Source organism: Plecotus auritus (genome assembly GCF_963455305.1).
Source record: "Plecotus auritus genome assembly, chromosome: 9".
NCBI classification, from domain to species: Eukaryota; Metazoa; Chordata; class Mammalia; order Chiroptera; family Vespertilionidae; genus Plecotus; species Plecotus auritus.
This window is the reverse complement of record NC_137783.1, coordinates 2873836-2901818: the sequence shown is the minus strand read 5'-3', so window position 1 is coordinate 2901818 and position 27983 is coordinate 2873836. Positions and strand designations below refer to the sequence as shown.

At 56.5% G+C, this 27983-nt stretch overlaps 1 protein-coding gene across 1 annotated transcript in view; it reads left to right on the top strand.

The window, feature by feature from the left end:
* Positions 1 to 7089: 7089 nt before the first annotated feature.
* ADAM12 (ADAM metallopeptidase domain 12) overlaps positions 7090 to 27983 on the top strand; it is a gene marked incomplete at both ends in the record, with an annotated part of 199475 nt that continues 178581 nt past the window's right edge. Inside the window, one exon of the mRNA XM_080687854.1 lies at positions 7090 to 7180. Coding sequence (XP_080543980.1) covers positions 7090 to 7180 — 91 coding nt within the window. The remainder of the gene's footprint in view (positions 7181 to 27983) is intronic.

Sequence of the window (27983 nt, the reverse complement as noted above, 5' to 3'; positions counted from 1 at the left end):
CGGCTCCTCCCCAGCGGCACCCGCTTCCTCGCCTCTGCGGGCCGGGTTCCCACGGGGCACGCGAGGCTGTCTGCACCCCCTCCACCCCCCCACCCCGCCCCCGGGAGACAGCGTTTCCTGGTGGAGCAGGATTTGTGTTTCCCAAGACCAGAACTTGGAGGGTTTCCTGGCAGCTACCGGGGGGAAGGGGCTCGCTAATGGGCCGGACTATCGTTTTTTAAAAACCATCACATTTGATTTGGGGACCTCGGCTGCTCCGTGTGGCGCTGAGTTCCTGCCGACACATTCCTGGTTTGAATTGTTCTGACTCACGCCCTTGCTCGCTGTTTCCAGGGTTGGCCATCGCTCCGCGTAGCCACCGTCTCCGTCCGTTGCCTGGTTAACACCACAAAGCGCAGCCGGGGCTGTTTGGAGCTTTAAAAGGGGCTTATTTTGCTCTTGTTACATTCAAAAAGAAGAGCAGAAGCAGCAGACTTCGCTGAAACCCGAAGGCTTTAGGAAAAGAAACAAGGACCCGGTACCGGTTGCCAGCTCCGCGGAAGTCTGTTCTGACAGATGGAGGGCGACGGGCCTTCACGGGAAGCAAGACCCGGGAAAGTCACAGATATGTACCTCCTGGGACCCCTTACCGGGGTCACTGCGGGCACGGCGTCTGGAACCCGGACGGAAGGCGGTGTAGAGAGGAGGCGTGTTACAGACCCCGGGGGCACACGGTCCCACGTGGGCTCACGTATCCAGGCCACGGGAAGCTGTGGTTGCCGGGGAGGCGGGCCTGTGAGACACACAGCCGGCGAGTCCAGGGGCCGACCTCCAGGGGGCGTTCTGTGTGATAAGGCAGACAGACTCCCACTGCGGTCCCTACAGTGCAAGTGGTCAGCAATGAGAAGAGGCTGCCCCCATGTGCCATAGATGGGGGGCAGCCAGCCCGAGGACAGGGCAGCTGGCGGGGAGGGGAGAAGCGTGTCCTGACACTGGGAGACGCATACGGGAAACCAGGACGTGCTAAATACTTTCTTTTCTTTTCTTTTTTAAAAATATATTTTTATGGATGTCAGAGAGGAAGGGAGAGGGAGAGAGAGAGATAGAGCAGTGATGAGAGAGAATCATGGATCGGCTGCCTCCTGCACGCCCCACCCTGGGGATCCAGCCCACAACCCGGGCCTGTGCCCTGATGGGGAATAGAACCATCACCTCCTGGTTCCTAGGTCGATGCTCAATCCCGGAGCCACGCCGGCCGGACATAAACACTTCCCATGGAGTGTCCCATGTGGCTGAAGGCTGGGCTGTGTACTGAGGGTGAGAGAGAGGTGAGGCTGGGAGCGCGGGCTGCGGTCAAACCCCCGGAGGAGCCAGGAGTCCCAGTGCAGAGCGACCCACCGCCAAGAAACCACGTGCCCCTGAGGAGTCGCAGTCTCTAACTGAAGGCGGCGAGGCCCAGGCAGCGGTGTCCGGCTTTCGTTCTTAAAGGGCCCCTGCAGGAGCCATGGCTGGGGTGGCAGGGAAACCAGCCCCAGGGGCAGGGATGGTCATGGGGAGGCACCTGGTCCCCAGCCCTGGGACTGGGGTGGGGGGGAGGGGACAGGCTCGGGGTGGGATGGACAGACCCTGATGACTAATGAGAAGGGCACGGCAGAGGGAGAGGGAAGGAAGGGGTCACCGTGACTCACGTTCGGGGCACGCGTCATCGGGGAGGAATGACACGGAGGGTCCTTGGGGTCAGACAGGCCAGGTCCCTTCCGGCTGTACCTCCTCCAGCTTTGCATCGGGGGGCAGGTCACCCAGAGCCTTTGTTCCCGCCTCTGGGAGAGTCGTGGACAGGCCCAATGGGGGTGATGGGCTCCTGGGGGCCTGGGCAGGGCAGCCGCAGCTGGGCGGGCTGGTAGGATGGATTTAGGGGTTCTCTCTATCACCGGGCAGGGTGGTGAGAACGGAGCTGTGGCCTGTCCCTCCCCTCCAGCCCAGGACACGGGGCAGCTCTGGGAAGGCTTGGTCAACTTCTTTTCTTTATTTTTATTAATTATTATTTTTTAAATATATTTTTATTGATTTTAGAGAGGAAGGGAGAGGAATAGCGAGATAGAAACGTCAATGATGAGAGAGAACCATTGATCGGCTGCCTCCTGCACACCCCCCTACTGGGGATCGAGCCCACAACCCAGGCATGTGCCCTTGGCCGGAATGGAACCTGGGACCCATCAATCTGCAGGCCGACGCTCTATCCACTGAGCCACACCAGCTAGATCTGCCCAGGGCAGGGAAAGCAAGGAAGTCACCGGTGAGAACAGCTCAGGAATAGCGGGGGCAGGGGTGCTGGCGGTGTGTCCCCCGACGGGCTGGCGGGTTGAAGGCAGGGGGCTGTGCCGGTCAGGATGTGGTGATGATGACAAAGGCCAGATGCCTGGAAACTGCCGTACATTCAGCCAGATCAGAGATCAGAGCCCTGACCAGCCCGCAGGGCAGGGCCCCAGGCCCCAGGAGGCTGAGCCACTCTTCTGCCTGACCCATCCGGAGTCGCTGGGAGGAAGGGGCCGGCCTCAAGGCCCCCCCCACCCCCAGGATGCAGAGCCCAGAAACCCAAGCGGTGGGGGCCACTGACATCCCGGAAGGGGGTTCAAACAAGGACATGAAGGGAAAGGCTGCCTGCGCCCCAGGCGAGGCGGAGGCACACCCAGCAGATCCCCCGCCCCCCTCCCCCCAGCACCACCCAGAGCAGCGCCCTCCCCCCGCCGGCCAGTAGGAACCAGCCCCACCTCTGAGGTGGAGTTAGAGGCCTCAGCTGCGGGGCGGGGGGAGGGGGGGTACCCACCGCCTAGACCAGCCTCTGCTTCCCAGGGCCTAGGGCAGGCCCCTCCCCAGCTCCGAGCTCCCGGCCACAGTTGGCCTCTGGGATTCAGGAGAAAGCAAGACACTGGGCAGGATCCAAAGGGGCACACACCTGATTAAAGAGTGAGAATGGGACCCCAAGGGGAGAGTGAGAGAAATGGGGGGGGGGGGGTTGCCTAAAGCCGTGACGGGAAACAGGGCTAGGCCAGTGGCCAATTGTTTGCAGTTTCAAGAGCACAGAATGGAAGGGCTCAGTGTTTGAGCTTGACCTATGAACCAGGAGGTCGCAGTTCCATTCCTGGTCAGGAGACATGCCTGGATTTCGGGCTCGACCCCCAGTGTGGGGTGTGCAGGAGGCAGATTCTCTCTCATCACTGACGTTTCTTTTCTCTCTCCCTTCCTTTCTGAAACCCATGGAAATACATGTTTAAAAATGAGCTCTTTTTGTGGGGGGGTTGGGGGGAGGTAGTGAGTTCCATCACAGTAGATAGACAGACGCACAGATGAGGATAGACAGGCGGAGAGCCGGCCTGAGTGACCTTTCTATCTCTTCTGACTCAGGACACCAGGAGCCCCTCAGCCTCCCCCGAGATCTTTCTCTCTTAGGGTTTGGGCGGCTCCTTACGTACTGATTCTGCGCAGGAATGGACGGGTCAGAGCCGCGAGGGGGTGCTCTGCCCAGAGGAGTCCCCCTGGGAGCCAACTTCCAAGGAGGGGGCCATGAATTGCTGATGTGAGAAGACCCACGGGAAGAGAAGGGGACCCCGTGTTACTGCGGGCTGAGAGGGTCGTGCGTTTCAGTCTCCCCTAGAGAAGAAAAGAGGAAGATTTCCAGAACCGTAATGGGGGGGGGCATGGCGTGTTTGTCTTGCAGCAAGTGGGTGCTGTGCTGGACGGAGGAGGCTGCCCTGTAGCTGCGTCCGAAGGAGGCCGACCCTTTGCTGGCGCAGGGTCAGGCGGCTGCCGGGGACCCTCCCCGGGAAAAGCTGCCCCCACTCTTCATCCGCTCGTCCTCCAGCGGGTTGAGCTCACTGGGGTGAGAGAGGAGCGCCCTGTTCATTGTGAGCGCCCAGAATAGCACACAGGAAGCGGAGCTGCGGAGGTCGCCTCTTCCGGGCAGGAAGGGACCACGGGCCATCCATCTGCAGCTGGAACAGCAGCCCTGGCCTCTGACCCCACCACGACCTAACAATCCAGTGTGGAACGCCGGGGGCCCCCACTTCCTATGGACGAGCAGGCAGAGCTCCCACCCCAGGCCTGCTGCAGGACCAGACTGGCTCTCTGCCTTGTGGCTGTGTCTGCCCCGAGAACTCGTCCGGAATGGGGGGTCGGCCCAGGCGGCCTCCTCACGGAGGTGGCGAAGGAGAAGCGTGAGAAATCGAGGCTCGTAGCTAGGAGTTCCTGTCCTGTCTTTCTTTTCCCCTCCCTGCATCGGCTGTTTTGTTTCATTTGGTCAAAAACAGCCCAGGACCGTCTTGGGACACAGCCCTTTGGAGAGAACTTTGCAACTACCAGGTTAAAAAAAACACACGACGTCTGCAGTCAAGAGCACCAGCTAAATATTAAAAAAGAAATGGATAAAGGCGCGGCCCAGGGCCGAGCATCCGTGAGCTCCGTTATAAAGGCGCCGTGTAACCAGCCGGAATGAGTCACCGGAGAGCAGGCCTGTCCCACTGGCCTCGAAGGAAACCATGTCTAATTCTCCTGCCCAGGGTTTCCGAAAGCTGTGAAACCAAAGTGTCAGAACCACCCGAGTCCTTGCTAAAACGCCTTCCCTGACCTTCCGAGAAGGATCTGCAGTGCCAATGCCAGGAGGTTCACTTCTTAACCAACAGGTGGCCCGGGAGGCGCTGCCTCCGCTCACTGAGACCCGCTGGCCCCTGCGAGGTCTGTGTTTCACTTGCACGGGATCCGTGCTGACCCTGCAGCTTGAAGTCAGAGCTACAGACACAGGCTGTGGGCAAGCATCCGACGTGGGTGCCGGGGGCAAGCATCCGGCGTGGGTGCTGACTCGCTCTTTAGCCTGTGACCCTAGGAAAGCGACTTAGCCCTGTGCCCTGCAGTTTCCGCATCCACCCCTTTCCTCGTCCGTCCCTGGCGTCGGGATAGTCAGTGAAATCCTGCATGAGAAGCACTTTAGCACGAATGGCTGATTTGGTGGAGAATGCAATAAATAACGTCATAGTTAACCATCAAGTTATCGTTAAATAGGTTAGGAAAGCAGCTCAGACGGTTCAACAGTCATGGTTTATCAGTCTGTCCTTGGAAGGCAAGAGGCATTTCTCAGGAGCTTGCTTTCCCAGGCCCCTAACTCTGTGTTGCTGACTGCTGCTGGAGCGAGCGGGTGAACGAAGAGAGGACCCCACAGAGCGGGCTGGATTTCCCTGGGCTGCTCCAGGTGGAGTGTCCAGATGCCCTGGCCCTGCGAGGGGGACCCTTGGACCAGTGCCTATGCCTTTAAAAATAATATTTTTTTATTTTTTAAATATGTTTTTATTGATTTCAGAGAGGAAGGGAGAGGGAGAGAAATATAGAAACATCAATGATGAGAGAGAATCATTGGTCGCTGCCTCTTGCCCGCCCTCTTCTGGGGATGGAGCCTGCAACCTGGGCATGTGCTCTGACCGGGAATCGAACCATGACCTCCTAGTTCATAGGACATAGGTCAAGCTCAACCACTGAACCATGGGGGCTGGGCTGTGGCTCTTTTTAAAAGGCTTGCTCTTTGTTGAGGGGTTTGCCCTGGTCCTTGGGGACACTGGGGAAATCTGGGGGTGGGAAGGAGACAGGGAGAACAGTTCCATTCCGGGAGGAAGAGATGCTAAGAGAAGGAATGTCCTCACATGTGGGCCACCTGCCTCTGAGAACGAGGCGCGGGTCACCGACAGGTTGGTTCCTGGGGTTCTCCCTGCTGGCTCCACAGTGGAATCACCTGCGTCTTTGAGGACTCTTCTGGCGTGGCCCCTCTTGGGAGAGTCTGAGTTTAATGATCTGGGTGGGGAGGGGTGGGGTGAGGGTAGCATTAGCTCCTTAACCCTTTTGGTTCTAAGAAGTCACAAGGTAGGGAATCAGCACAGTCCACCAGGTGGGTGACAGCGGCCTGGATACGCCCAGCCCCTTTAGTCTGACGCCCCCTTCTCTGCTGCTCTCCGGGGGCCCCAAGGCCAAGTCCCGCTTGAAAAGCTGACCCTAAGCCAGGCTGGCAGGCGGAAGAGGAGGAGACCCCCAAGAACTGGGATGGGAAGGCAAGGCCCTCCACTCACTGGTGTTTCCCAAATGCCCCACGCTCCCCCAAGAGTCTCATTCCAAAGGCGTGGGCGTGCGCTGGGACCTGTCTTTTTAAGTCAAACCCAGATACTTGCTCATAATCAGGGAAGTTTGAAACATCGCGGCGGTATATCCTTTTCTGGGCCCAGGCCATAGAAAAGAAACCTGAGTCCATGGTACCGAGGTCAAATCTGTGGCAACACCTCCAAAGCTGGATGCCCGGCGCAGCGCCTGCAAGTCCAGGCTTAGCGCTCAGGCCCCAGGCATGCATTGGGGGGCTTCGGGGCCAGTCGGGGACTCCCGCCGGCTGGGGACCGCCTTTCAGAGCTGCTACCTGAGTTCCGCGAGTGCCCGGCGAGCCGGCAGCGAGCAGCCGAGTCATCCTTTCCAGCCTCAGCTGGAAAAGCTGGACCCAGCCGCCGCGTGTGCTCTTTCTTGGCAGCCGGGCGCCCGGGGCCCGCGGCCACATCATCCCGGGGCGGGGATGTGTGCGCTCGGGCCACGTCTGTGCCGCCCGGGCGCGCGGCGCGGGAGGCGCCCTGCCCTGGGCCGCCCCGGGGGTGGGCGAGCGCCGGCTGGGGGCGGGACCCTGGCCGGGACCCCGCGCGGTCTCTAGGACCCGCGGGACGCCGCCGGCGGGCGGGTGCGGGGGAGACCATAATTTGTTCCGTGGTAATGAGACGGGACTGTTGGCCGTGGATCCATTTCACAGGCTTGCGCTCTCTCACTCACGACCTTCCCGGTCCCGGGCCAACTCGGACAGCTCTCGGGTCCTGCAACGGTCAGCTGCTCGTGCCAGCGCCGCGCGCGCGCGCACCGGGGAAACTTTTTTAAATATGAAAGCCTAGACTAGCTCGTCCGCGGCGCGGGGTTCGGAGCTGACTCCCCCCCAGAGGGAAACCCCTCGGGTCCGCCGCCCGGGCCCCGCTCGCCGCCCGCGTGGCATGGTGCGCGCTCGCCACGGGGCACTGAGAGCCGCGGCGCGGAAGGCCGGCGACCATGGCAGCGCGCCCCCCGCCCCCCGCGCCCCCCGCGCGCACCCTGCTGCTCGCCCTGGCCGGGGCCCTGCTGGCGCCCCGCGCCGCCCGAGGTAAGTCGCAGAGCCAGGCGGCTCCCTGCCGTCCCCGCTCTCCTCTCCGGCCGCCGCCTGGGGTCCTCCGCCGGCTGGGGACTCGCCCGGGGCACCTCGCGCGGCACTGGGGGGTGGGGGCGCCGGGTGGGCGGGGCTGCCCAGCAAGGAGCGCACCAGGGCGCACCGCTGAGCCCCTGCGGCTCTGGCTATGGGCACGGAGAGGACCCCCACCCGTATCCCCACCCCCACCCCGCCCCGCCACCACCAGGTGCCAGTTCCCGGGAGGGGGAGGAGGAGTTGGCTGCATCCCCAGCACGTAGCCCAGACCGCTCAGCAGGGCTGCGCCCCGTCCCCTCCCTCTGGGTGTCATTTGCAGGAGGTCTGTGTCTTGACAGTTAGTTCCACGTGTCGCCAGGGATGATGCTCACGGGCCAGCTTGCCCTGTCACCCCAGGCTCTGGGTAGACTCTCCACAAGGCTCCCCCCCACTCTCCTCCCCACGGACAGGGGTGAGGCACCCCCTTCCCCGCAGGTGGGCCTGCTGAGTCCCAGGGCTTCTCCCTTTTCTTAAAATTGACTCTTGTTTTCTGTAGTTTTCTCCTCCTCTCCTGTTCATTCCGGGTCGCTCCCAGCGGTCCGTGGTGGCCAACCTTGAGCAGAATTTTCCGCCGCCTGCCGCTTGGTCGGTTCCTAGGCGGCGGGGGATCCCTGAAGCCAGTGCTCGCTTGGGAGCCAAGTGTGGCGGCCACAGCTGTGTGACAGCCGCAGACCCCCAGTTCCTCCCGGGAGGGCACCTGTGGGGCCTCCTGGCAGAAACAGCACTGGCCCAGCAGGTGTCTTTGAACAATTCCGCAGCTTCCCCCGTCGCAGCGCCGCCTCTCCGCCGCTAGAGGCGCTGTGGGCCCGCCAGTGGATGACTGGCTGTGCGCCCCGGGCCACTGGACACCCCTTAGGGTTCTGTGCACAGGCGGTTCTTCAACAACTGGCCTCCATCACACCCGGTACCACTTTCTGGTCCGTTTTACTCTGCAACCGCCGCCGCCCTCCACGCCCCACCGCACCCCCTGTAATGTGGCAAAACCCCAGCTCGCCCTAAAATCCACCGGGCAAGTCAGTGGGCTGGGAGGAGGAATGGTTAGGCTGCGGGAAGCCAGGGAGAGGCCCCGAGAAAGCCGGGCAGGGACCCTGCTGTCTGATCAGATAAAGAAATGAAAGCCATGGGGCTCAGCAGTGTTTTGAAAGACTTTTGTACAAATTAGCCCCTTTGAGTGTTTCTTGAGAAAGAACTTTTTAGAAACGGAAACAGAATCCCTAAGTGTGCCCGGGGTGGCCTTCGACTCGGCACGTGCTCTTAACGTGCAGAAGGAAGTCCACTGAGCGTGGGGGAGAGTTTTTAGAGGAAAACGTTTGCTCAGTCAAGCTAATACTGGGAAGGCGTTTCCTGGGGCGGGGGGGCGGGGGGGCTGTTCTTAGGTTGTGACTGCAGCTTTGGGGGAGCTTTTGCTTAGGAGAGGGAGGGCTCGGGCAGAAAGCCAGCGGGACGGGCTTCCTGTGATGACCGGGATTTTACTGTTTCTTTACCCGCCTTCTCAGTGTCCCGTCCTAAATCAATGGGTTCTCAATATCGAGTCTTAGATCCATCAGCGCCCCAAATCAAGCATCGAGGTTGTTTAAGCATCCAAATGGACGAGGAAACATTCCTTTGTGTTGGCAAGAGAGAAGGAGGAACCCCTGTCTGTCAAAGGCAGAGTCTGTCCTGGGGTTTGACCCCCTGAGCCCCAGAGCCTTTGCCTGCTTGGTGCCTTTCAGTGGCCGTCAGCCCCAACAGGGTCCAAAACAGAGCCCTCGACCCCAAACCCTCTGCTTCTGAATTCCTCCTGCCCCAGGATTCCCAGCCCAGGAATAACACCCTCTTGCCTTCTCCAGGTGCCTCATGGGAATGCCCAGAAAGGCACCCCTAAGTCGTCCCTTTCTCTTCACCAGCCACCAACCTCCGGACGCATTCCCGTCTCCTTTCTCTCCTTTCTGCAGAAGCCTCTGACCCCCAGCGTGGCAGCCCCTCCGGCCTGCTGCCTCCCCTGCCTGTCCCTGCACAGCGTGCTCTTCCCCTCACCACAGCCAAAGTCGCCATCCTCGGCCATGAGCTGGACCATGCAGGCTTCCTGTTTAACTCCCCAGTGGCTCTCCGTGGCTTCCTGTTTAACTCCCCAGTGGCTCTCCGTGGCTTCCTGTTTAACTCCCCAGTGGCTCTCCGTGGCTTCCTGTTTCAAACTCCCCAGTGGCTCTCCGTGGCTTCCTGTTTAACTCCCCAGTGGCTCTCCATGGCTTCCTGTTTAACTCCCCAGTGGCTCTCCATGGCTTCCTGTTTAACTCCCCAGTGGCTCCCCGTGGCTTCCTGTTTAACTCCCCAGTGGCTCCCCGTGGCTTCCTGTTTAACTCCCCAGTGGCTCCCCGTGGCTTCCTGTTTAACTCCCCAGTGGCTCTCCGTGGCTTCCTGTTTAACTCCCCAGTGGCTCTCCGTGGCTTCCTGTTTAACTCCCCAGTGGCTCCCCGTGGCTTCCTGTTTAACTCCCCAGTGGCTCCCCGTGGCTTCCTGTTTAACTCCCCAGTGGCTCCCCGTGGCTTCCTGTTTAACTCCCCAGTGGCTCCCCGTGGCTTCCTGTTTAACTCCCCAGTGGCTCTCCGTGGCTTCCTGTTTAACTCCCCAGTGGCTCTCCGTGGCTTCCTGTTTAACTCCCCAGTGGCTCTCCGTGGCTTCCTGTTTAACTCCCCAGTGGCTCTCCGTGGCTTCCTGTTTCAAACTCCCCAGTGGCTCTCCGTGGCTTCCTGTTTAACTCCCCAGTGGCTCTCCGTGGCTTCCTGTTTCAAACTCCCCAGTGGCTCTCCGTGGCTTCCTGTTTAACTCCCCAGTGGCTCTCCGTGGCTTCCTGTTTAACTCCCCAGTGGCTCTCCATGGCTTCCTGTTTAACTCCCCAGTGGCTCTCCATGGCTTCCTGTTTAACTCCCCAGTGGCTCTCCATGGCTTCCTGTTTAACTCCCCAGTGGCTCCCCGTGGCTTCCTGTTTCAAACTCTGCAGTGGCTCTCCGTGGCTTCCTGTTTAACTCCCCAGTGGCTCTCCGTGGCTTCCTGTTTAACTCCCCAGTGGCTCCCCGTGGCTTCCTGTTTCAAACTCTGCAGTGGCTCTCCGTTTCTTCCTGTTTAACTCCCCAGTGGCTCTCCATGGCTTCCTGTTTAACTCCCCAGTGGCTCTCCATGGCTTCCTGTTTAACTCCCCAGTGGCTCTCCATGGCTTCCTGTTTAACTCCCCAGTGGCTCCCCGTGGCTTCCTGTTTCAAACTCTGCAGTGGCTCTCCGTGGCTTCCTGTTTAACTCCCCAGTGGCTCTCCGTGGCTTCCTGTTTAACTCCCCAGTGGCTCCCCGTGGCTTCCTGTTTCAAACTCCTCAGTGGCTCTCCATGGCTTCCTGTTTAACTCCCCAGTGGCTCCCCGTTTCAAACTTTTCAGTGGCTCTCCGTGGCTTCCTGTTTAACTCCCCAGTGGCTCTCCATGGCTTCCTGTTTAACTCCCCAGTGGCTCTCCATGGCTTCCTGTTTAACTCCCCAGTGGCTCCCCGTGGCTTCCTGTTTCAAACTCTGCAGTGGCTCTCCGTGGCTTCCTGTTTAACTCCCCAGTGGCTCTCCGTGGCTTCCTGTTTAACTCCCCAGTGGCTCCCCGTGGCTTCCTGTTTAACTCCCCAGTGGCTCTCCATGGCTTCCTGTTTAACTCCCCAGTGGCTCTCCGTGGCTTCCTGTTTAACTCCCCAGTGGCTCTCCATGGCTTCCTGTTTCAAACTCCTCAGTGGCTCTCCGTGGCTTCTTTTGGGGAAAGAAAACCCAAAGCTGTGGATGACCTAATCTCTGTCTTTCTCTCGGACCTCTTCCTTCCCATTTCCACTCACCCTGCCCAGCCACACTGACCTCTTCCTTCCAACTTTCCAAGAGGCATCGCCATCCTTTTCAAAAGCACTAGGCGATGTTTGCACGGCGAGGACTGCCAGAACTGCTCACAGCGAGCCACCCCGCGTTCTGTGATTCCGTTCCCTCCCTCCGGCAACTTTCTGTCTTTCCTTGAGTTGACGGTGGCTTTGGTCTTTCCATGTTTCGCTTAGTTTCTCATGTACTAACCTCTGTTTTCACACTCCCGGGGGGAACTAGCACATTCCTTTCAGCATTATCAAACCGGTCAGATCGTCTACCCACTGTTCGTTTGTTCTCTTGGTGTTCTCTCTCGGAGCCCTCTCTTAGCCTTTCCAACACTTTTTAGGCAAGCAGGGTAGCTGTGGTGTCTACCTTTTTATATCCAGGACGCTGGCCACGCCTCCCCACCCTTCCGCTGTTGTGTCACCTGTTCTGTGAGCACCATAACTCCCTCTCTCTTCGTTTATTTCTGGTTTCTGCGGATCACGTTTTCTGGTAACTTCTCAAAGAAGGGTGTGTGGGAGGTACCTTTTATTTTTTATTTTTTTTTACAATTTGTTAGAATGTGTGCTTCACCTGCAAATCACAGAGAAGCGGACTACAGCAATGTCTTCGTTTTCTTTCTCTTCACCTTTACCTAACGCGCAGGGGGGACGTGAGCGGCGCAGCGGTCAGTGATGCTGTGAGGGACCCGAGCTCGGACTTTTGTGTCTGGCTGCTAGGTTTCCATGTTGACCTTTGCCCTTATGCTTACGGCCTCTTGGTCTCTCCACGGCTGCTGTGGCGCTTGGCGTTGGGTCTGCATTCCAGGAAGCAATAGGGCAGGAGAGGCAAAAGCGGAGCTAGCCAAATGTATTTTATCAGAAAAACATGAACATGTCTAGAAACTTCTGTAACGGATTAATCCACCCTGTGACACAGGGCCACTGCCAGCGGGATGGGAAGACGGAAAAGGAAATGTTTTCAGCTGTTGCAAATAAAAGCGGGCCCCGCGAGGAGGGAAGATGGTTAGACTGTGTGTCTACACACCAATACGTTATATATTTTACCCCGGGTGGCTAGTTTGTTTAGGTATAAAATTCCAAGGCGAAGTCATAGTTCCTCAGTATTTTATAAGACATTGCTTCGCTCCCTGCCCTTTGCTGCCCAAGACCCTATGGCCCTCTGTCGGTCTTTTTTTTTTTTAATATATTTTATTGATTTTAGAGAAGAAGGATGAGGGAGAGAGAGCTAGAGATAGAAACATCAATGATGAGAGAGAATCATTGATTGGCTGCCTCCTGCACGCCCCCTACTGGGGACCACGCCCGCAACCCAGGCACGTGCCCTTGGTCAGAATCGAACCTGGGACCCTTCAGTCCACAGGCTGACGCTCTAACCATTGAGCAAAACCAGCTAGGGCCTCTGTCGGTCTTTATAGTATATGTGGCCTGTTTCACTTTCTGGAAACTTCTGTCATCTTTTTATCCTAGTTTTGTGCATTTCCTAGTGACCTCCTTTAGCTAAGTTCTTGAGAGGAACGGGGCTGGGAGCTCTGTAGCCATTTCCGTTAGGAAATCCACGCTGCCAAGTCCGCCTACACCGGATGGCACGACTTCGCCGGCGCCGTCTCCTGCACCGCTTTTGCCCTGCGTTTTCCGGAACTGCTGGCACGTCCCAGCCTCCCGGCAGCACCCTCCGCTTTCCTCCCTGAGTTCCATCCCTTTGCATGTGTGTCCCACTTTCTGGGACAGTTTAATGTCAGCATCCTGCTGTTCCAGGGGCTTATGTCTGCTACCAGACGCTGACTTTCCAAGGGGCTTTCTTGTTCTAGGATGTTCCCCTTCTTAGTGTTCTGTTCGGGTTTTGATGATGAATGCAAGATTTCTAGGAGCTCCCGGGTGTATTTTTATTTTTTAAACATTTTTTCTGCTCAGCTCGTCCTCATGGTAGCGGCTCTTGCATTCGCGTGGACTCTGATTCTCTTCGGCGCCTCCTTTCGGGCTGTGGTGTTTGGTGATGGCACAGGGAGGCGGTGGCGAGCCCCGCGCTCCTCACGCCGTGTGGGGCCGGCCCCAGCTGCCCGTCATGCTCCCAGGCTCCTCTGCTTCCCCAGAGACGCCCTGCAGCCTCCCGGAGGCCTCGGAGGCCGGGCCGGGGCCTGGGAGTGGAGCATGGCTGCAGGGTCAGCGTGCGCGTCTCCCTTTTAAGTGGGCTTTGCTTTTTTCTTCCAATTTAATTTTTTTATTGAATTCTTTTGTTTTCCATTTGGCCGCAGACAACCCCTCCCTCCCTCTCAGCTCTCTGGGTCTTGCATACAGAGCGTGCCTGCCTCGGCGTCTCCGGAGACCCCATGTCCTGTCTGGGGGTGGCGGGCCATCGTCGTGCTGTGCTGGCTTCCTGCTCTCAGGCCTCGCGTTCTGCTCGCCCATCGCACCGTGACGCGTCCCGCCTCCGGGTCCCTCTCTGCTCACCCACCCTCCTCCATATCCCAGAGCTTAGCTGCTTTCTCTTACCTGTCATCTTCTCATTCTTTGTTCTGTGTTATTATTATTATTTACTTGGGCAAATGCTTCTCTAAACACTTTAATGTGGTTTCTATTGATTTTAGAAAGAGAGGACAGGAGAGGGATAGAGGGATAGAAACACTGATGAGAGAGGAACATCAATCGGCTGCCTCCTGCATGCCCCACTACTGGGGATGGAGCTCGCAACCTGGGCATGTGTCCTGACCGGGAATCAAACCGGTGACCTCTTGCTTCATGGGTCAACATTCAACCACTGAGCCTCACGGGCTGGGCGATGGTGATGATGATGGTGATGGTGATGGTGATGGTGATGGTGATGGTGATGATGATGGTAATGATGATGATGGTGATGGTGATGGTGATGGTGATGGTCATGATGGTCATGATGGTCATGATGATGGTGATGGTGATGGTGATGGTCATGATGGTCATGATGGTCATGATGATGGTGATGGTGATGGTGATGATGATGATGGATGGTGATGGTGATAATGGTGATGTAATGGTGATGATGATGATGATGATGGTGATGGTGATGGTGGTGGTGGTGATGGTGATGGTGATGGTGGTGATGGTGATGGTGATGGTGATGGTGGTGGTGGTGGTGGTGATGATGGTGATGGTGATGGTGGTGATGGTGATGGTGGTGGTGGTGGTGGTGGTGGTGATGGTGGTGATGGTGATGGTGATGGTGGTGATGGTGATGGTGGTGGTGGTGGTGGTGGTGGTGATGGTGGTGATGGTGATGGTGATGGTGGTGATGGTGATGGTGATGGTGGTGGTGGTGGTGGTGGTGATGGTGATGGTGATGGTGATGATGGTTATGGGATGGTGATGATGATGATGGTGATGATGATGATGATGACTGGCACCTGCGGGGGGGCCTGCATGCCTCCGGAAATCAGTCATGCTCGAGCACCACACTCCACACACACGTTTTCTTTCCCTCCCTGGTCGTTTGGCTCTTTTCATTCCTTCCTTGTGGCAACAAAAATTACATCCATTTTTAATGTTTTGAAACTTTCTTTTAAAGTTGTATAAATACTCCAAGTCATCATGCACCTAATTAGATAGATGCCGCAGCTGTGGGAGCTGAACATTTTGTCAGGAATGTAGCTACAGCATCGGGAAGCGCGTCCGCTCCTGGCGGACATGACGCTGTAAGGAACCCATCACCGTTGCAGGAGAATCGTTTATTTGTGGATCGGAGTGTGTTCCTCTTTAGGCGGAACGGTCCCTGCAGCATCTGTAATTGACAGACAGGTGTAAGGGGCATGTTCAGATGTCACCTCTGTGCCGAATGGACAGCCCGCGGCCCCTGGCTGTGTGCCCGCTAGGAGTCGTGTGAACCGCTGAGTGTGCGATCCTTAACCGTCAGCTCCCTGGGACTGAGAGAGTGCCATTGACATGCTCTAGACAGAATGTTTTAGGAAATCGTTTCTGTGTGTTTTTAGTAGCTGTTTCGTTTAATATTTTAATCAATCTGAAGTTTTTAGCCTGGCCGGCGTGGCTCAGTGGTTGAGCATCGACCTGGGAACCAGGAGGTCATGGTTCGATTCCTGGTCAGGGCACAGGCCCGGGTTGCGGGCTCGAACCCCAGTGTGGGGTGTGCAGGAGGCAGCCGATCAGTGATCCTCGCTCATCGTTGATGTTTCTCTCTCTCTCTCCCTCTCCCTTCCTCTCGGAAATAAAACAAACAGACAGAAACCACTGAAGTTTTCCTACCAGCCGGGGTCACTGACACAGGCATTCCCTGGGAGCTTGGGACAGGGCTGTCCTGAGACCTTTGCACGCACTGGCTCCTCCCGCTCTCCTGGAAGGACCTTGCCCTTGGCCCTTCCACAGCCGTCCCCGCCTCCGAGGAGGGGCCAGGCCTCAGGGGTGAGTACCTGCTCAGTGGCCGACGCTGGGCCGTCTCTAGGCCGCCCGATGGCAGGTACCAGTCCCGGCCTCGCCGTGACCAGCCCTCTGTAACCAGTGCACCACCTGATGTGCAGAGAGTCACCACGTCTGTCGCCATGAGAGTGTGAGCTCGCTGGGTGTTAAACTGAGTGGTAACGTGGTTCGAGCAAACGATTCGCCAGTGGAAATGTTCGCGCGGAACCCCACGCTCTCCGACCGGCCTCCGGTCCATCCGGCCTCCTGGCGCCTGATCTCCGCCCAGCCTCCCGGGCCTCCCACCAGCACGCGGGATGGAGAGCGAGGAACTCCGTGTCCCGTGGCTCGTCTTTACCTGTCAGCGTCTGTGTCATTCCGAGGCCACGCGAGAGCTTGCTTCTAGGCAGCTGCGTGCACAGTGGGCATCTCGGGGTAGCCATGGACCTCCGTCTGTCTGTCCACCTGCTTCTGGAAGCTCTGGCCTCCCGGTCAGGTCAGGCGACCTGCCTGGGGCTGTGGATGGACCTGCCACTCCTCCCCGGCAGGCGAGGGGCGCTCCGCCTGCAGTTGGGCCAGGAGAGCTCTGGGTTCGAGTTTCGCTCTATTTGTCGTTAAAGCGGGAGAGGATGCACATTTCTCATGACATCGATGGCATGTGACTCTGAGCAGCACTGAGAGCCTGGTTTGCTTTTTTGTTTGTTTGTTTGTTTTCAAGATGTTTTCAGAGGGGAAGGGAGAGGGAGACGGAGAGAAACATCCATGGGGAGAGAGAATCATGGACCAGCTGCCTCCTGCATGCCCCCTACTGGGGATCGAGCCCGAAACCCGGGCACGTGCCCTGACCGGGAATCAAACTGTGACCTCCTGGTTCATAGGTCGACGCTCAACCCCTGAGCCACGCTGGCCAGGCTAACGCAGAGTATTTTTAAAGCACGTTTTTTCAGCTTGTGCCCTATTTATTTTTAGAATACGTTTCTCCATCGGTGGTTTACCATCAACCCGCTGCAGAGAGAGCATGGCAATGAAGCTCAGATCCCAACGTTGAGAAGCAGTTTATGGAAGGAGTCGGGAAGTGAGGGCTGCTGAAGGGTGTTAATATAAATAAGAGCCGGGTGGCCTAATTAGGTACGATTCTGGGATATGGACTAGTGAGGCCCACAAATTAGCATGCCATTCTTTTCCTGTTTACATCCAATGGAACAACTTGGGGTTAGGGGTGCTGACCCCCCCACCCGCTCCCTGCATGCATTCAAAAGTCCGCTTATAACATCGACTCCTCCCAAATTTAACTGCTAATAATAGCCTACTCTTAACTGGAAGCTTACCAATAACATAAATAGTCGATTAGCACATATTCTGTATATGATATGTATTGAAGACTGTATTCTTACAGTGCTAGGCTAGAGAAAAAAACAGTATTAAGAGGAAATACATTCACAGTATTTATTGAAAAAAAAATCTGCCTATATAGGTGGACCTGAGTTGTTCAAACCCGTGTTGTGGTATTCAAAGATCAAATCTGTGTGTGTGTGTGTGTGTGTGTGTGTGTGTGTGTGTGTGTGAGAGAGAGAGAGAGAGAGAGAGAGAGAGAGAGAATAGTGCTGGGTTTGATTTCCTAATATTTTATAGAGGATTATGTCTAAGTTCATAAGATATATTGGTTGGTAATATTCTTCTTGTTATATCCTCATCAGAGTTACTGAGGCCTCAGAGTTAGGAAGGTTTACCTTCCTCCTGTAGTTAGAAAGAGTTAGAGTAAGCTTGTTATTATTTCTCTCTTAAGTGTCTGATAGAGTTCACCAGTGTGGCCATGTGGACTGGAGGGGGGTGTACACGTGTGTGTGTGTGTGTGTGTGTGTGTGTGTTGGGGGAAGAGGTGAATCATGGACTCAGTGTCTTTATCAAACACAAGGCCGTACAGATGTGTATCATTCTTGTGCCACTTTTGGTCATTTGTGTCTTTCAAAGAACAGGTCCATGTCATCTGAGCTAACGAGTTTATTGGCATTTTTTTCATATTATAATTTTAATGCCTGTATCCTCTATAAAGATTACCCTCGCCTTAGTTCCTGAAATTGGTGAGTCATGCTTTCCCTCGCTGTTGCTTCCAGCTTGCTGAGACTTGAGCACGTTGTCAATGTTGCTAACAACCCGGGTCTCGCAGATTTCCTTTTCTCCCTTCCCGCGCCGTCAGAGTTTCTGTCCCTCCACTGAGTCTCCCATTTGCTCCGCTTGTAGCTTCTATGGCGGGTCCTCAGGTTACGGATACAGATCCTCTCTCCATTCCCGTTTAACCGTTTGGAAATGTAACAATCCCCATTCCTACTCCTGAACTGCATGTCACACAGTCTTACACGCTGTGTTGTCCTCATATTTCAGTTCAAAACATTTCAAAACTTCCCTTGTAATGATTTTCTCTGACTCAGGGTTTTAGAATTCGTGGCCTCCCACATGGCTGAGGGTTTCTAAAGATACCTTCTGGTGATCAAAGCAGAGATTCTACGATTTTCATCTTCACGGCCGTTGAGATGGGTCTCATACCGCGGCTGATCATCTGCCGGTGGCTGTTGACTGGCCGCAGAAAGGAATGCGTCTCCTGCAGTTGGGTCCCCTCCACCAATGGGCATAGCCGTCTGATGGTGCAATCACATCTTCCGTAGACTTACCGACGCTTGGTTTACCGTCTCTGTCAATCACTAGGGCATCAGTATATGGCCTTGAACTTGAGTGGCCCATGTATCTGTTTCTCCTTTTATTTCTATCAGTTTTCTTCATGAATTTTGAAACTCTTACTAGGTTTATACACATCTAGGATTGTTCTGTCCACCCTTTATCATTATAACATTGCCTCTTTCCCTGAAGTAGTAATTCTCTCTGTGTCTGCTTGGACTGATGTGAATATGGCCACATCCCACTTTCTTGTGCACAGCGTAGGGGCATATAGGCACAGGGCATCTTTTTCCATTCTTCTTCTTATTGTTATTTTTACTTTCATCCTATGTATGGATGTTTAAAGTGCGTGTCTTGTCAACAGTAAGTAGCTGACCTTGCATTTTCATCCATTCTGAGGGCCTCTGCCGTCAGAACGGGACATTTAATCCAATTACATCTAATCTAATTATTCACTCGGGGGAGTCGAGTTCATTATCTCTGCTCCTTTTATATCGGCCCAGTGCATTTTTTGCTTCTTTTTTCTTCTCTTCCTGTTTTCCTTTGGATGGGGTGGTTTTAGCATTCCGTTGCTGAAGCTCCGTTTCTTAATTTGATCAGGGTTCTTCTTCGTGGCTGCTGAGGGATGAGCCCGTAGATCTCGAACTTATCGCCGCTATCCCGGGAGTCGGGGGAAGGAGGTGGTCCCGCTGGGAGCCCAGACCGGCTTCGTGCGGTCCGCGTGGCACTGTGTCCGCCAGCGCCACAGTTGTGTCATGTTATGTAACGCGCGGCTGAATTTCATTTCCTTACATTGAAGTCCTGGATCCCCCTGGCAGTTATTTTGAGAGAGAGTGAGAAATAGGAATCGGCTTTCTTCGCAGAGGGCTCCCCCGTCGTGAGCACTGTTTTATTGCAATTGACCTGAAATGCGACCTTGGTCGACCCTAACTTTGCGGGCATGGTTGGTGTGAGGCCCTCCTTTTCACTGGCTTCCACTGGCCTGCCTATCGGGACACCAGCCCTGCGTGCTTACCGATTGCCACTTGACCGTCCTCAGATCCAGTGGGCCCAGAGCGCGCCCACAGTCTTCAGATCTCTCTGTGCCCTCTCGCTACTTCCCGTATGAACTTCAGCATCTGGGAGAAAGCTCAGCCTCTGTGGCCAGGGCTCCTGAGGTCGCAGGCCCTCAGAGAGGACTCTGCCCTGGGCTGCGCTGGGCTGCGCTCTGCCTTCCAGAAGCTCCCCCCTCTACGCTCTTGCGCCTGCTTTTCGGACGTCCCTGCGTCGCCCGCCAGTGGCGTTACGGTTGTCAGTCATCGTCACATCGCCTCTGCCAGGTTGCTAAGCGAAGACCTTTTCCTTCACTGAATGAATTTACTGTTGGGGTTTTCGGCGTCTACTAAGCAACACCTCTCTTCGCCTCTTAAATTCAGAGCTCGTTGATGGCGCAGGAGATGAAAAGACCAGTCGCTGCTGGAAAGCTGATGGAGACGTTGGCTTTCGGTCTGTGGCTGAGGGGGCTTGCTGGGTAGCCCCGATGTGAGAGTCATCAGCCTTGCTGAATCATATGGGATCTTGCCTCCCGGGGTCACTGCCCTTGATGCATGGCAGAAGGCGGCCAGAAGGAAGGCACGGTCCGCAGACAGGCCCCAGGAGAGAAGGAGGACCGGAGGAAACTGAGCCGCATGCCCGGTTCCTCCTCCCGACGTCTTCTATCTTGTACATCACTGTGCCCTGCCGGGGGAGGTGGGTGGGAAGGGAGGCCAGGGACCAGCCCCTGCACCCAGAAACAAGGAGGGGGGTCGGGTGGAGGGGTTGAGAGAAGGAGATCCTCTTTAAATAGTTCCTATTGCAGTTGAGTTTGTCTTCCTTATGTTTATCAGTTGTTTGTGATGCTATTTTGAATCGTCCGTCCCCATTCTTGGGTCACTGTGTAATTGAGGTGTTTGTCTCCTCTTAGTGATTTGTGAAGGGCTGTTTATATATTACGGCACTAATCTGTTGTGAGCCATCATTTTGGATGAACAACCGTGTGATTCAGTTCTTACCCGCTTCTTTAGATGTTCTTTTCCTAGTTATTTTTCTTTTCTTGTCATTATAAATGGGATCCAATTTTATTTCGGTAATATTATTTTCTTGTACTGATTTATTTACGTACATTCTGGGACCTGCCCGCTTATGAAAAGCATCTTGCTGGTCTGAGTAGATGCACGGTGGATTTTCTTGGGTTCCCCGGGTGATTAGTCATGTCCGCGCTACGTGATATCTCTTTTCTGACATTTACTTCTCCGCATTCCCTGTTACTGCTTCCTCGCCGCCTCTCAAGCACAAAGAACCGTTTTGGAAGCTGTGCAAGGAGCAAGCATCCCTTTGATGCGTGGCCTTTGCTGTGAAGGCCCCGGAGACTCACCATTGACTGGGATATCGACTGCAGGTTTAAGGCGCAAGTGCGTTATTTTAAGGACGAATAGGAATTTTTTTTTTAAATCCACCCTGGATACGGAATTTTATTAACTGTCTTTGAGGCACTAACTAGGGCACAGTGTCTTTCCTGTTTCTCTCTCTGCATCCTTAGACCTCCTGGCATAGCTGTTCCCTACTAGTGTATAATTAGTCAGTGATGGATTTATTGCCCAGTACGAAAGCATCTTTCCATTGTCGGGACCCAGCCAATGCTGTCAAGCTGTGTCCCATTATTTAACATGCCGTTGAATTTCATTTCCTGGTGCTCTCATTAGGAGTTTTCACATCTTTAGAAAGAGGGTAACATGGTCTTACATCCGCTGTTTACTGACACAACAAGCCTGCTTGATAAGTTAGGCCTAGAGTCAGTGGCTCTAAACAGTAAGACATTTCTTTAGTTCCCGAGTCTGCGAGGCAGGGACTCACGTCTGGAAGTTCTGGCCTCAGCGAGGCTGCCTGCTATGTCTGAGGGTCCACGGGCTGTTGATGAGTGACTGGGCCTGCCCCGAGTGTCTCCCCATCCCTCCAGCAGGCATCGCCCGGAACATCGTCCTTTGATCCTGGACAAATCACCAAACAGGAACGTGCCCCCAGAAAGAGCAACCTTTGTGCTTTGATTTTAGGGTGTGGTCAGGGGCTGTTGTTCAAATGCCAGGCTGTCTGAGACCGTGGGTCTACCAGATGGCCTGCATCAGAATCACCCCGGGAGATTGTTGGGAATACAGATCCATACCTCACGTGGCCCCCACCCACAATCAGGATCTCGTCTCTGCCCGGGGAGCAGAGAGCTGCTGGTTTAGCAAGCTCCTCACACAGTGCAGCACAGAGCGACGTCGGCCGCTGCGGTCTAAGCCGGCCATGCTCCACCAAGCGTCCCAGTTCCTGTTGAGGACATCATGACGTCATGATCTGTGCATGTCACCTGTGCTACTATTTCCTTAAGCAGCACTTTTTCTTCATTTATTTTACAACTAGAGGCCCGGTGCATGAAAATGCATGCACTGGTGGGGGGTCCCTCAGCCCGGCCCACCGCCTCTCACAGTCTGGGAGCCCTCAAGGGCAGGAGGCGACCCAGCAATCAGGGGAAGGTGACACCCCCATCACACCTCTGCTGCTGCCACTGCTGGCTCGCAAGCCTTGGCCAGCCCTGGTTACCTGAGCCTCGGGCAGCCCTGGGAGGCTGGGCAGCGGCTATAGGAGGCTTGCCTGTGCCTCAGGCTGGCCCTGGGCGGCTGGGGGGGCTGAGGGAACTGGGGGACTCCGGACGCAGGTGCACGGCAAGGCCAGGCCTACCTGGGGGCGGCCCCGGCCTTGCCGCACACCTGCCGCCCCAGCAGGGCTGAGGGAACTGGGCACCACCATCTTGTGGCTGTGGGCACTGCCATCTTTGAGGGCATGGCAGTCAATTAGCATATTCCCTCCTTATTGGCTGTGGGTGCCTCCATATTTGCGACGGCGTGAGGGTCAATTAGCATATCCCTTCTTTATTAGATAGGATGTCCTTTAAGTCAAATACACACTTACTTAGAGAGGAGATCAGGCCTGAGAGGCATGGCTCAGTGTTGAGCCTCCACCTATGAACCAGGAGGCCACGGTTCGATTCCTGGTGAGGGCCTATGCCCAGGTTGTGAGCTCGATCCCCAGCGTGTGGCAGGCAGGGGGCATGTGGGGGTGTCCCCGCTCCAGAGACCTGTGCCCTCAAGGGCGGTCGGCTAGTGGCTGGGGGGCGGTAGGCATGTGGTACCAAACAGAGTGGGTCCTCATTAAAGACTTGTTAGGGACTGAGAGGGAACACCTTGTCCCCCCCTTGACCTAATGTTACATCCAGCCAGCCGGGGGCCCGACGCAGGGAAGGGCGCTGGTGGTGCTGGGTACTGGGAGATGGAGGGTGGAGGCTGGGTTCCCTCAGTACAGATCCCATACCCACTCAGTGACCTTTGACCGAAGATCAGGGGAGGGGCCACGTCACAGGGACAGAAGGGAGGGCTCAGAGGCCTCCTCTGACCTGCGGTTGCTTTTCACGGTCCACTCCTTGGGGTGAGTCCAAAGGCCGCCAGGGCCCGGATGCTGGATCGGGGTGGGGGGTGTGGAGATGTCACCTGCAGCCTCGGGCTCAGGCCTCTCGCTGGAGGAGAGGATGCTGGGAGGTCAGTGCACAGGAGGGGGCCCAGGCACAGAGCATGGAAGGAGAGGGGGCAGGTTAAGGGGAGAGGGCACAGGGCGTGCCTCGGATCACGGTGGCTCGGGGCTGAGGTGACTGTGCCAGGTGAAGGCCCGGGTCTGCGCTACCCTCTGCCAGCTGCCAGGGCTGTGAACGCGGGGAGGGCATTTGGCTTCCCCGAGGCTCACGCCCCCCACACCCTCTCGGGATTCTGGGGTGCACACAGCCTCCTGCAGTAGTTCCGATTTGGCTGAGAGAATGCGGGGAGAGCACTTTGCAACCCGCAACATGCCTGACAACGGGGAGACGCAGGCAGATTGTCATTTACCAGATACTCCCGCTCGCGGGAAATGAGCCAGCCAGGCTCGCTCAGGAGCTTCCTAAGGTGCCGGCGACAGAGTGAGGCCGGGGTGGCGAGGGCCCCACGGCAGCTGTCACTCACTGTCCTGGGCCTGCGTTCCGCTCCCTGCCCCGCCATGTCTCCAGGTCCGCCTCTAGAGCTTCGTGTGTGTGAGTGCATGTGTGTGTGTATGCATGTACGCACGCGTGTGAGTGAGCATGTGAGTGCATGTGTGCATGTACATATGTCTTTGTGTGAGTGCCTGTGTGTGGTGCATATACTCACACACGTGTGGGTGTGCATGTGCATGTGTGTGTACATATGTGCACACATGTGAGCGTGTGGGTTGAGTGAGTGCATGCATGTGTGTGTGTATGTGTGCATGTGTGTGGCTGAGTGCATGTGTGTGTATGCCTGTGTGTGTGTTCATGCGCTTGGGAGGAGTTTCTCTCCATATGGCTCTAATTTATGCTGACACCGTCAAGTTAGGAAACATAAATGGTATTATTTCCACAGAAAATGGATGAGACCATTTCTTTGCTCCCCACCCAGCCCTCCGCATGGAGAACAATCTCCCGGACACTTGGGGAGCGTCGGCAGGGGCCGGGCCAGCGCGGCACGCCCTCCGCGCAGCTGTCCAGCCTCCCCGCGGCTGCTGGGGAGCAGGGAGGGTGAGGCGCCGCCGGGCCCCCGGGGCCAGCCACTCACACGTCGCCTGCTCGCCCAGGCTGTGTCTGCGGGCGGGCTGATAGTGGAGGAAAAGCGGGAGAGGTGGAAAAGAGGAAATCGATAAATATGTGGCTTTTTGGCACTGAAATCAAAATCTCCATCTTTCAAAAATGTCCAGTTTTCACCTGGAAATGAGGCTGAGGGAGGGGAGGCCTTTGGAAGCGTGGGGGCCCTGGAGCAGGGCAGTCCCTCTGCTCCTTTCCCTGCGTGTGACGGACCAGCACACATGTCAGCGGAGGCCTGGGCACATCTCATCTTCCAGTGGTTCTCCACTTGGCCAGGCGCTCAGGACGTCCAGAGTTCACGAGCCTCTGCCTCACCACCCGACAGCTTCCTCCTGAGGTCGGAGCCTCCGAGGGGAGCCCCTCTTTAAGAACACGCAGCTGCTTAGCGGGAGGCCGGGTGGCTCCTTGTCCCCAGGACAGCGGCGACCCGAGACACACGCTCTGCCTGCGATGGGCCTGGGGCTGGGGCTGCAGACATGGGGAGTGTCCGCCGGTGACTCTCTGGGAGTGCAAAGCTCCCGGAGTCATAATCCGTATGTGAGCCACGTGTTCCGGAGAGCAACGCGGTTCCGAAATATCTGGTAGGCAGCTTCGGGCCCGCGGTCCGTGCCAGACAGGTGCGTCCGTGACGGCCGGAGGCGTGCGGAGCCCGCAGGCGGCTCTGGATTGCGCGAATGCGTCTCGGGCGGTTGGGTCAGACAAGCTGGCGGGTTAGGAGGGTCCGGTTCCTCCGGGGCGTCTTCCCCAGGGAGCTGAAGACCCGTCCTCCCCCGCAAAACAGGTCACGGGCGACGTGGTCTCCAGGCCTGCGCCATAGAAGATACTGTCGCGCGCTCGGCATCGATGGAGACCAATGACCTCGCAGGCGTTCTCATGGGAACTTCGAGTTTGGAAACTAGAACGTGTCCCGCCGAATCGATGGGCGCTCTCTGGCTTTGGCAGCCCGGGAACCATGGACGGAGCCGGGCCCAGGGCTGCAGAGCACACAGAGGCGCTCCCTGCCGCTGGGCCTCAGAGTAGCATCGTGTGGCCTTCCGCGTGTCCCCATCGTGCAGGGACACGCTCGCACTTTAGAAAAAAAATCACCGGCGTTCATCTGAAAGTCAGATGCAACTGGGAGTCCTATTGTTGTTAGCAGAATCTGGCCACTCGACACGGACCCCAGTTTACGGTTTGCTCTCAGAAACAGCAATTGTCCAGGGAAATTCCTCAGTGAGGAAGGTTTGGGGATTTTGAAAGTCCACGTGGATTAGAAGCGGAGGAAATGTCCCGTGGAATAAAAAGGAGTGTTCTGTAGAACAGAGTCGAATGTAAACAAGTGAAAATGTTCAAATAAAAGTTAAATGCACTAAGGTTGCTACACATCGGCTGCAAAGCTGAAAGGTGCTTAAAATCACATAACACGTACTTGGAATGAGTGTTCTTAGTTTTTAATAACAGTGTTTCTAACAACAGTTTCCAATGTATCACAAATCCCCAAAAGTAAGAAGCATAAAATAAAATAAAGATTAACAATATATAAAAGGGGGCCGATAGTTCACACCTGTTGCACTGCTCATTGGACCAATAACTTTTTGCTCCTCTTACACACCCGTTTCCTACACGGTCCTCTTTGCTGTTTGTGTTCATGTCGTGTAGGGGAACTTGGTCTAAGAAATCCTCCTCTCCCTCCCGCTGTCTCCTCTCGGTATCTCCCCCGCCTGCAACCCCTCATGAATGGTCCAGTCCCACCTGCTGGAAGGTTTTCTTTATGATGATCGGCTACTGAGATGTCAGTCTGCCAGGGCCTGGTCATGGCTGAATGAATGGGACACAGTCACATTTCAGATCCAGCAAAGCCCGTCAGGAGGAGCCCCTGCCTTCTCCCCGTCCTTACCCTTGCCTCCCTCCTGCGACCTTAGTGCAGGCGGGTGGGGAGTGGGACCCCCTCCTGCTGGTTCCGCTGAGCCCCGGTGTGTATAACCAGGAGCTAAAGAGGAAAGGATGCTCAGGGTGGTGGCGCTTGGATGACGTCTCAGTGCCCGTTGTAGAGACTCGGAGCCCATTTAGAACACGCATGCGGCCTTAGAGTGAATTCTAAACCAGGGCAATGACGCTCCGTCCTCACATGGTGGGTCCCAGGAGATGCCTGTTGGCCGGGACGGGATGGGCCAGCTCCATCGTGGGTGGGAATTACCGAGGAAATGGATTAAGGCTCCTGAACGGAACCGTTTCTTTACGCTTTCAGCCAGGTGAGGTGGAGCAAGGACTTAAAGGCGGTGAGGCACCCTGTTCCGTTTCAAAAACGAAGCACAAATGTGTTTCTCATGGAGATGATTCACACGGCTGCGGGTCATCCTGCAGGCCTCGCAGCTGTGGGTCAAATCGCCTAGAGCAGTGGTCGGCAAACTCATTCGTCAACAGAGCCAAATATCAACAGGACAATGATTGACATTTCTTTTGAGAGCCAAATTTTTTAAACTTAAACTCCTTCTAACCCCACTTCTTCAAAATAGACTCGCCCAGGCCGTGGTATTTTGTGGAAGAGCCACACTCAAGGGGCCAAAGAGCCACATGTGGCTCGCGAGCCGCAGTTTGCTGACCACTAGCCTAGAGTGACGGCTCCTCGGAACCTGGGTTCTCACTCTCCAGTGTGATAGTTTTCATGATCCTATTTGAGTGTTGAAAGCAGGCTTCCCGTTGGGGTCTTCCGAAGTCAACAGGCAAAGTCAACAACGAGAACGTGAAAAGTGATAGGAATCCCGTCGGCACCTTCCTCCAGGGGCCACCTTCACCTTGGCCATTCGGACTTGGGGAGGCACCCCGACTCACCGCCGCAGGCTCACTTCCTCTCCAGTCCCCCCAGGAAGCCAGGACTCCCAGTCTCGCCCTCGGTTCACCCCCGTCCTGCCCCAGCCACAGACCTCCTACAGGGCAGCCCCCCAGGTGGCGAAGTGGGGGGGGGGCATCCCTGCCGAGGGGCAGGAGGCAGAGGGCGTGCCCCGCGTTGGTTGTGGAATTCTGAAAACAGGTCCTCATCGACACACCTGGGGCTTCAGGTCCACACCCTCTCACCCGACCTCAAGCTCCCCGAGCATTTTCCTCCCAGAGGCGAGGGGTTCCCGGGGGCGGCAGGAGAGTTCGGCAGCATCAGAGAGCCAGCCTCGGGGTGACTCCGGGTGTCTTCCCGGAGGGTGGCCCGAGCTCACGCCGGGCGGCGCCCACGTGCTCTGGGGCGCGGAGGCGCCCCGGGATTCAGCTCTCCCGGGGGCTCGCGCCTAAGGTGCGCACTCCTGAGCCCAGAAGGAACCATCAGGCTCCCGCGATGACAGTTCCAATTAGGGCCCTCAGCTCGCCGTTCAGGTCTTAATTCGGCTTTTCAGAAGCGATTTCCTGCTGGGAAGATAACAAGCAAACTGCCTCAGACCAGGATCCTGGCGGGCTCCCCGTCCTTTCTCACTGGAAAGCAGTGAATCGGAGTTCTGGCTTATCAGCCGGATCAGCAGCACTCAGTGGTGACCTGGCGGGGACCGCCCACCGCTGGGGACCGCCCACCGCTGGGGACCGCCCACCGCTGGGGACCGCCCATCGCTGGGGACCGCCCATCGCTGGGGACCGCCCACCGCTGGGGACCGCCCATCGCTGGGGACCGCCCACCGCTGGGGACCGCCCACCGCTGGGGACCGCCCACCGCTGGGGGAGCTCGAAATCCCTCACCTGTCAGACCCTCCGAGACGGGACTAAGCCCTACACACCCCCCCACTCCCCCTCACCCCTATGCCATTATGATCACAAGGCTGTGAAGCGTTCATCTGTGTGGGAATCATTCATTCAATACACCTCTGCACGCGGGGACCCAGCCGCGCATTTGACAGACAGTGGCCCGCAGACGGGGGGCGGGTGGTGGAGGCAGATGAAAGGATGAGGAAATAAACCAAGTACAGCTCCTGAGAAATACCAGGGAAGGAGCAAATAGGAGGGTGCACAGGGGAGAGCCTTGGGGGGCAGGAAGGTTGCTGAGCTAGGCAGCCTGTCTGAGGGGCTCCTCTTTGAGCTGAGACATGAAAAGGGAAATTGGCGGGGTGGGGGGGGGGGAGTGTGCGAAGGGTTGAGAGCAGAATCTCCTCATACAGAGAGCGTGAGATGGGACCC